The 9,444-nt window shown below is 54.6% G+C and overlaps 1 protein-coding gene across 1 annotated transcript; it reads right to left on the bottom strand.

Moving 5' to 3' along the window:
• Positions 1–425: 425 nt before the first annotated feature.
• Positions 426–8,575, bottom strand: ASB10 (ankyrin repeat and SOCS box containing 10). The gene is made up of 6 exons (XM_070424938.1): positions 8,218–8,575; positions 7,810–8,077; positions 4,715–5,234; positions 1,322–1,435; positions 875–1,060; positions 426–723 (listed from the first exon to the last, which is right to left on the bottom strand). Exons 1-5 carry the CDS (start codon positions 8,525–8,527, stop codon positions 875–877), a joined length of 1,398 nt encoding a protein of 465 aa, XP_070281039.1. The 5' UTR covers positions 8,528–8,575; the 3' UTR covers positions 426–723.
• Positions 8,576–9,444: the final 869 nt, after the last annotated feature.

Below are 9,444 nucleotides of genomic sequence, written 5' to 3'. Positions count from 1 at the left end.
TTTGGGGGAGTTTATTTTTTCTAAACCTGGGTCTTCCACTCTCTCCTGATCCATGGTTACCCCTCCATGCTTGCCCACCTGGGCACCTAACTTCCCCTTGGCCTTTCTGTCCTCCCACCCGCTCCCCACTCCCAGCTACCTTTACTCTCCTGCCCCACTGTCTGCACGGCCTCATCTGCTGAGGCTCTGCCCTAACCCTAGTCATCTACTGGCCGGCTGTCCTTTGGGACTTTTCTGACACCATCACGGGGCACAGGGGCAGGGATCTGCCTGGGATCCCTCAACAGCTGGTGGATGCCAGAGGGGGAAGGTGACACGGCTGGCACCATGGAACAGATCCAGTCTGCCCATCCTGAGGCCCCAGTGAGTGGGCCAGCTCAGAGGCAGGCCTGTTGGAGATAATACCGAACAACACAGGTCTGGAGACTTTAATGTGCATGCAGGATTCAGACTGTCCAGAGGGGATCCCAGGAGACACCCCAAGAGGAGAGTATCACTTGCCATGAGTCCTAGCTCTCTCTCCAACAAACATGGTCCATCCGCCTCTCCCTGGTGGGAATGGCAGCATCACTCTGCCCGTGGAGATGGACCTCCGGCTGAGAGGGCCACCTGGGCTTGAGTTGGTTCCGTTCAGTCCTGGGTTTGGTGCACTGTGAGAAGCAGGCCAGAGCCCCTGGTGTCCGGGGCACTTGCTTTTAGGCTCTCTCCAAGTGCAGCGTTCATCTGGAAGGAGAGACGTGCATTCGGAGAGGTCCAGTGCTACGGGAGGCTGGCTAGTTCTGCCAGGACACTGCCCCCAACTCCCCTCTTGCCTCCTACCCTCCCCCTCCAAAAAAAAAAACTGCTGGGACTGTCCACAGAAGCCAGGACTCACCTAGTAGAGCACGTCCTCAAAGTCCAGCTGCAGGTAGCGGAGCAGGCGGGGAGGCAGGGGAAGGCGGGGCAGGGCGTGGGGCAGGCAGGCCTCTAGGTGAGCTCGGAGCACACAGCGGCTCAGGTGCTGCAGCGATCGGGGCTGCCTCACCAAGGCGAAGAGGGAGGAGTAGAATCGGTGGTGCTTCTGGGGATAGAATGGAGGGCTCAGCGAGGCAGCCTGGGACAAGAGGCACCCATTCCTCCCACAGGGGTAGGCTGGTGGCCAGTGGGTATCTTCTGGAGCCTCGTGGGGTGTTCACTCTTAAGTTTTCTTCTTCTGGGACATAAGAGGGTCTCTGGATAATTTCTGTGGAGCAGAGTGGGGGGACCCATGGGGTTTCCTTTAGGAGGTGGGAGTCTCCTGGACAGGCTGAGCGATTGTGTGGTCAGGGTCCTGGAGGCTAACCTGCAGAATTTCAGGAGGTACCAGACCCGTGGCCTCCTCAGGAAGCTTCATGACACTGTAGGTGTTCATCAGGACCTCGATGGTCCGTGGGGATGTGCACCAGCGTTCCAGCACCTGGAAGAGGCAGAGGTAGTGAATGTTCCCAGGGTTACCCCACAGTGCAGGTCCCAGTCAGTCCACCCAGGATGACCAGTCAGCCCAGAACAGCTGTGTGGCTTTAATTACCTCCCCAAAGTATATGTGGATGTCCTAACCCCTAGGACCTATAAATGTGACCTATTCAGAGATAGGGCCTTTGCCGATGTAATCAAGTTAAAATGAGGCCATTAGGGTGGGTCCTAATCCAATATGCCTGCTATCTTTATAAGACGAGAAAACAGAACACAGACATCACACAGGGAGAATGCCATGTGACAATGGAGGCAGAGATTGGAGTGATGAGCCTACAAGTCAAGGAGCGCCCAGGAGTGTGGGCAGCCACCAAAAGCTTGGGGACAGGCATGGAACAGATTCTCTCTCAGAGCCTCTGGAAGAAACTAACCTTGCCCACACCTGGATGCAGTGAGGGCAAGCCATGCCAGGAAGCTGCCCATGCTGGGGGACCATCCACGTGGTCAGAAAGGCAACCATGCACAGGTGTGGCACACACAGGTACTGTCATACCCACCCATGCCTGCATGTAATACCCATAAGCAGATTCGTGCTTCACCTCCATTTCTTGCTATATGTCAAGCTACTGGCCACAGATTCTTTTTTTTTTTTTTTTTTTTTTTTTTTTTTTTTTTAAATTTATTTTATTGATTTTTTACAGAGAGGAAGGGAGAGGGACAGAGAGTTAGAAACATCGATGAGAGAGAAACATCGATTCAGCTGCCTCCTGCACACTCCCCACTGGGGATGTGCCCGCAACCAAGGTACATGCCCCTGACCAGAATCGAACCTGGGACCTTTCAGTCCGCAGGCCGACGCTCCATCCACTGAGCCAAACCGGTTAGGGCTGGCCACAGATTCTTTGTAAAATCTGAAAACAGCCAGGTGCCATGTACCAGGCAGCATCTCTGTACATACCCCACTTCCTTCCCCACACACTGGCATTAGGGGCCTTAACACCCTGCACAAGGAGAGAAGACCCATCTGCCTGGCCGGCTGGGAGTGCTGCATGGACTGGGCAACGCCAGATAATGGGAGCAGGGGAAGGCCTTGTCCAGGAAGCAGGACCCCTGGAGAAAGCATCGCACACACCCATGGCCCTCTGCTTCTGGCCCTGCATCTGGGCAGTGCTCACCGAAGCTGCCCCAGCTATCTGTCCAGGGCTGGCCTCTTTTCCTCACTCCTTAGAGCTAGGAAGTTGCAAGCTGGTTACATCGGACTTCCCTGCTCGACCTGCTCCTCCTGCCTGCCGTTGGGGCCAGTCTCTGTCTGTCCTGGCCCACGTTGATTTGTCTCTGCACGCTGCCTGGAATGCCCGTGCCTCCAGCTCTTCAAGCCCAAGTCCCCTCCCCTCCAGGAACTCTCCTGCGTTCCAACCTGTGCCTCTCTCTCCCTTGTCTAGTGATACCCTACATTGGGATAACGCCTAACAGCTTTCCAAGTGCTTTCACATACACTATGCAATTTCAAAACAATGCTAGCTAACAGGGGTTGCACACGGACTCCAGTTAGGCCCTGTCCAAAGAGCTTTGTATGTGTAAACCCGTTTAGTTCTCACACTAACCTAAGAATCAGGCATACTGTTATGTTCCTATTTTACAGGTGAGGAAACTAAGGCCCAGAGAGACTAAGCAACTTGCCAAGGGTCACCCAGATAGTGTGCCTGGCTCCAGAGCCTGCACTCTCAGCCGCCACCAACCTCAGAGGTTGTTGGGAGGACTAAGGGGACCCATGTAACAGGTCACACACCTTCAAACGGTGTCTGTGTGGGCAGGACTGTGCTGGCTCTACTGCTACCCACTGTGCTCCAATCGCTTTTCATCACGGTTGGTCGCAGGGATCTTGGGTTCAAAAAATTCCAGTGACTTGCCTATAGTCACACGAGCATCAAAACCGGGTCTCCTAAGTGCTCAGTCCAGTAGGGTGGCTCCTAGAGAACTGGCTGGGGCTGGCAGTGGTCCCAGGTGGGCCACGGAGACCTCCTAGCAGGGAGGAGTTCCTTACCAGAGAACAGGCATCCCAGCGAGCCTGACATAACTGTCCAATCGTGGGAAATGGATCCTGCACTTTCCGATCATGAAGGGATGAATGGGGCTCTTTGCTGTGTGGCCCCCTTGGTCCGGGAGGCAGGGAGGAGCAGGGCCAGAGGGGCCGGCAGAGGGGTCCTGGGAAATCCGCTTGCTGTTCCACCTCCTCCTCCCACCCTGTTTCTGACTCCGGGAATCATTAGCTGTCAGAGCCACTGTCAGATTACAGGGAATTACTTGTCTCCTAATTATCTGGTGTTAATAGGAGATTAATTAGTGTTAATTGTTGATTTTCTTGTATTCTCCCAAAGGGGAGACCAATCTGCCGAACTCTCAGGCTGCTTAATTATTTGGTCTTGCTTAGGAATCTAGACAAATGCTTCTAGGTTTGTGAGTGGAGGGGAAAGGTAGGGACAGAAGGGGAGCATCCAGGACAAGGCCAGGCTGGACGGAATAAGCAGGGAGATAGGGCAGGGGCACCTGCCCACAGCCATATCAGTCCTGACTCAACCCAAAACCCAGTGCCCTTCATGACGTCATATAGCCACCTCCAGACATGACACTGCATGGGACAGGGCCCCCTGCCAGGGCATCAGTAACAGGTCTTCCCAGTGAACCCCCTTTGGGGACGTTAACCTAAATTAAGAGACAGATTGGAAATTGACAGTGAAGGATTTTTTCCCAGGTGCCAGGGCAGCCGCGCGGGACTGGGTGATGCCTGTCCTGCCAGCACCCAGAAACCAGGACCAAGCTCGTCTCGAACCTCATGACCCAGGCTCATCACCTGCTCCCGGGAGCCTCGCCTGAGCTTCAAATGTCTCACTGATGGGACTAGCCAGGCAGAGCTGCCTAAGGCTTTTTTTATCAGCTCACTCCTTCTGTCCGCATCAATCCTGGCTCCTCCTCTCGGACTCTTCCAATCCTTTACAATCTGGCCCCACTGCCCTCAGTCCATATGGAGTGCACATGTATGTGTACACACATGTGTGCGCACATGGATGCACGTTCACACATGTGTACACACATACTCCTCCGCTGGTCTGTGTCCTCACCTCTGCCCCCTGTTGGGCTTTGCTGGCTTGTGGAATGAAAGACAGACTGAACTGACCTATCAAATGCCCAAGTGGCCTGGGCTACACCCAGAGCGTGTAGGCACACAGGCCTGGTCTCCTGTTCCCTGGCCTTCGTTGCCCTCCCTCTGCCCCCAGCCCCGTACCTTGGGGAGAGCCCCAGGCCAGATTCGAACAGCACCGTGGTTGAGCAGAGCTCGCACTGCATGCTCTGGGCTCTGGGCCAGGGCCAAGGGGGGGCCCTGCAGAGCACAGTGCAGGGCTGTGTGTCCCCCATAGTCCATGGCGTTGACACTGACGCCACAGGACAGGAGCAGTTCCACGATGGCCCCATAGCCGCGGAGACAGGCCAGATGCAGGGGCCGCCGCCTGTCCTGGTCGGCAGCATCGGGGTCGGCACCGGCTGAGAGCAGCAAGCGGCACAGCTGGAGGCAGCGGGCTGCAGTGGCCTCGGGGTCAGTGGCGGGTGTGCAGCGGGTGTCACAGGCAGCCAGCAGCGGTGTCCAGCCTTCAGCGTCTCGGGCATCTGGGTCCGCGCCCCGTCTTAGAAGTAGGTCTGCCAGCTCCACATGGCCCAGTCGGGCGGCCACATGCAAAGGGGTCTCCTCTTCCTCCTCGGACCGACCATCCACTTTCGCCCCAAACCTCAGGAGCATCTCTGCACACCTAGTGAGGGTGAGAGGGCGGTGGGAAAGAAAATGGGGTGCAGCCCTTCACCCTTGCATTTCCGCCAGTCTGAGCAAAGCGAACACCGGGGAGCCTTGGATGGCTCCTGGTTCTGTATGCCCTCACCTCCCATCTTGTCACTGGTCATCCAGCAACATTCTGCAGGATCAACAATGCCCTCTCTTCAAGCCCACACACACCCTGCAGGAATAGTGCACTAAACCCTCAATGGCAGGAAAAGTCACCAGACGCCATGGTGCACTCACAACAGGCAGCTTCTGGGCGCCTTACCTGCACTCACTTGTTTCCTAGGGCAGGTTCGGATGGGGAAACGGAGGCACTGAGGGCGTGAGGCTCTCACCCAGCTTCGCACAGCTAGTAAGGGGAGAAGCTGGCCTTCCAGTCCAGGGACAGCAGGGGAGTTAGAGGGACTGGAGGAGGGAATGGGGGAGTGGGGCCTGGCAGTGAGCACAAAGAAAAACAAAAACAAAACTGACCAGCCAGACTTCAAGGCTAAAGGCATTAGCCTCTTTGCTAAGATAAGCTCCAGCTTCCTCATCTGTAGAATAGGGATAATTGCTGAAATCTAGACCTAAATGACGCTGATGTGGGCCGCAGAGGCCTGAAAAGCTGTTATCATAAGGACTCTTAGCAGCAGCGTTAATGGCAGGGAGAGGTGGGCGGTCTAGATGATGATGAATCATTATCTTATCCCGCCCACATTTCTGTGTTTGAAATTCTCCGTAATGATTTTAGATATACATCTGCTTACTCAAGAAAGGAAGGAAGGATCATCACTGGGTGTCACTTCCAGGGGGCTGGGCTGGAACATGGCCAGAGCTAAAAATAGGAGCCCTCTGAAGGCTGATGACGTCACCAGGCGGAACTGTGTTGTCCAATCAGTAGCCATCAGCCACTTGTGGCTATTGAGCACTTGCAATATGATTAGTCCTAATTGATACACACTAAGTGTAAAATCACATCAACTTGAAGATAGTACAAAACAAGAATGTAAAACATCTCATTTTTTTTTTTTTTTTTGCTATTGATTATATGTTGAAATGATAACATTTTGGATATATTTTGTTAAATGAAATATATTATTAAAATTAATTTCAGCTGTTTCACAGATATTTGTATACACATGTTCACAGCAGCATTATTCACAACAGCCAAAACATGGAAGCAAACTAAGTCTCCATCAATAGATGAATGAATGGGTAACTGACATGTGGCATCTACATGCAGTAGAATATTATGCAACCTTTAAAAAGGAAGGAAATTCTGATACATGCTACAGCATGGATGAACCCTGAGGACATTATGCTAAGTGATATGTCAGTCACAAAAGGACAAACACTATATGTTTCCATTTATGTGAGGTAGTCAGAGGAGTCAAAGTCATAGAGATAGAAAGTAGAATGGTGGTTGCCGTGAGGGGTGGGGGAATGGGAAGTTGTTGTTCAATAGGGCTGGAATTTCATTTTGTAAGATTAAAATTTCAGGAGTTGGATGGATGGTGATGATGGTTACACAACAGTGTGAATGTACTTGCATACTTAGAAATGGTTAAGATGGTAAATTTTATGCTATGGGTATTTTACCACTGTTTAAAAAATTAATTTCACCTGTTTCTTTTTCATTTTATGATAAGGCTACTAGAAAATTTAAATTACCTACGTGGCTCACACCCACAGTGTATTTCTCTGGGACTATGCCGGCGCAGGAATGTCTTCAACATATTAAGTCAGTGGAGTCCTCTGAAAGCTGACGAGGTTAACAGGTGGAAGAAGGTCCATGAAAGAAGGACCCAAGGATAAAAAAATTGGCACCATTCAGGGCAGGATGTGAAATTTGGCAGGTGTGTAGTCAGTAGAGAGAGGGCCTCCGTGTGGGTGCAATTAGTCAACAGTTTGCAACGGCTTCCTTTGGGGGATTCCATGCTCAAAGAATTGTGAGGACTCATCCTCCAAGGTCCCCTGCACATGGGGCATAATTATTTGGAATATTCCATACAGTAAACAATACTTTTGTCACATTTGGGTATATCCATTAGTTTCTTAGAGTTTAGTTAGCTGGACTCGGTCCCTGAGCCCATTACTGAGGGTGTCTGCCATTCTGGAAACCAGACCCTGTCCCCAGGGACCAATGCAGACTCTAAGTGGAAGTCACTATCCTTACAGCCTGTCTAGATCACCGGACAGTCGATCCCTGAGGGAGCACTGTGCCTCAGTTGCTGTAGAACACATGAAAACTTCATGGCACAGGATGGATCCCCAGAATGAATCCAGACAAGTTCTCCAGTGCAGGCCATGCGGCCAACCCCTGACACAGCCCTCCTCCACCTCTGGGGAAGCAGAAACTATCCCAAGTTCAGGCCATTCCAAACTTCCTGGGACCAATGGTTGGATGGTTTGAGGAGCAATTGCATCCTGACTCCCTACCTGAGCCCTGACTCCTCCATCCAGCCCACCCAGCCTGTTAACCCCTGACATGCTCCCCCACCCCCCCCCCCCGAGGTCATGGCTTTATCTCCCCTACGAGTGGGTGGGGGTTAGGGTGAGGAGTCACTCACTCGAGGGTGCCAGCCCCCTGGCAGAGGTGCAAGGGGCGTTTCCCATCCTGGTCAGGGATGTTGGGGTCGGCTCCTGCCACCAGCAGCGCATGGACACAGGCAGTGTGGCCTGCGGCACAGGCCTCGTGCAGGGCGGTGCGGCCCCCGGGGGCACTGTCTGGCTTTGCCCGCCGCCTCAGCAGCAGCTGCACCACATCTGCGTGGCCCCGGCTGGCTGCCACGTGCAGTGGGGTGGTCAGCTCCTCTTCGTAAGTCAGAGACCAGAGTCCTGGGGAGAGAGGAGACACCGGCCTCAGATCCTGGAGGGAAGCAAAGAACTGCCAGGTAACAAGGGAGGCAGAGGGAGCCCAGAGCTCCATTCCCAGCCTCCCTTCTCCTGCTCAGACCCCCCAGTGCCCCTGGCCATACTCAGAGCGCGAATGTTGAAGCGGTAATCCCTCCACCGCTCTGGGTCGCTGGTATCAAAGATGGAATCTGGTGCCAGGCCAGCGCTGGAGTCGGCGAGGATGCGGGAGACGGAGCCCACGTCCCCCGCTAGCAACGCCTGCCAGAAGGCCAGGGCAGGTCCTGAGGCCATGCGGGTGACGATGGGTCCCGGGCCAGACTCTGGGTGTTCTGCAGACCCACTGCTGGGCTTCTCCACCAGCCTGGCACAGAGGGCACGTCTGTCACCCGGGGGCTCTTCCCACCCCCTGCACTCATCTGGGGACCAGCTCATTGGGGCAGAGAGTGAGCATATGGGAAGGGGGCTCTGGGGGAGGAGAGGTTGGGGCCAAAGGCAGAGAGAGAAAAGGAAAAGAAACACAGACAGATGGAAGGAGAGGGTCTCTGTCCCTGAGCTGAGCCTGAGCTGAGCCTGACCTGGCCACGCAGTTCAGCAGGAGCTATTCTGGGCTCCGCATGACTTCACTCCTGGGCCAAGGTTTAGGCAAGCCTTGGGGTGAGCGAGGAGCTGCCAGGGGCTTCTTTTCCTTTAGCACTTGCTACCTCTGCCTGATGCTGTCAGCCCAGCCCCCTGGTCCTCAGCCCCATCCCCTGCTGCCCCTCACCTCTCTGGTGGCTGCTCCATCGAGGCTCCGCAGCCCGGCTCTCCAGCAGCAGGTCGGCTGTGCTGTGCGGGGGGAACAGCTCCAGCAGCCTCGCCAGGTCTCCGGTGTACAGGGCGTTCTGCAGGGCCATGTCACGGCACAGCAGTGGCGATGGCCGTGGGGGCTCCCAGTCTGGGCAGGACTGAGGATCCCAGACTCGGCAGGCAGGGGCTGAGGGGACGCACCCCGGATGGTGTCCCGAGTAGGGAAGGGAGCCCCTTCTCCCAGGCATGGCTAGTTTGTGGGAGCGAGAGCCAAAGAAGCAGGACTCAGGGCAATGCCAGCAGACAGGCACTGGGCCTGAGCCAGGCGAGGCCCATTGTGGGAGGGGCAGGGTAGCCAAGCCAAAAATAGCTTGGACTGTCCTAGCTGTCAGCCGTGGGGAATGAGGCTTAGGCTGGCCGCGGGAACTAGGAAGGAGCCTGGAGATCGAGTGAGGATGGAACACTCCAACCCTGAGCTTCACCCCGAATGGTTCGCAGCTGGATGGAAGGGACTACCCAGATGGTGGCACCACTGCGGTTTCACAGGTAAAGGAAAGTGGAGT

Source organism: Myotis yumanensis, unplaced genomic scaffold (assembly GCF_028538775.1).
Source record: "Myotis yumanensis isolate MYYU_CA2020_CCGP unplaced genomic scaffold, mMyoYum1.0.hap1 SCAF_9, whole genome shotgun sequence".
Taxonomy (NCBI): Eukaryota; Metazoa; Chordata; class Mammalia; order Chiroptera; family Vespertilionidae; genus Myotis; species Myotis yumanensis.
Note: the sequence above shows the minus strand (reverse complement) of the source record. Positions and strands in the feature narration are given on the sequence as shown.

What these genes read in the sequence shown, in the direction of transcription:
- ASB10 (XM_070424938.1), bottom strand. Translation starts at nt 8,527, where the DNA reads ATGAGCTGGTCCCCAGATGAGTGCAGGGGGTGGGAAGAGCCCCCGGGT. An exon ending in CAGGGGGCTGGCACCCTCGA is followed by an intron (nt 5,235 to 7,809) that starts GTGAGTGACTCC and finishes CACCCTCACTAG; the next exon opens with GTGTGCAGAGATGCTCCTGA. An exon ending in TACCTCCTGAAATTCTGCAG is followed by an intron (nt 1,061 to 1,321) that starts GTTAGCCTCCAG and finishes TTCTATCCCCAG; the next exon opens with AAGCACCACCGATTCTACTC.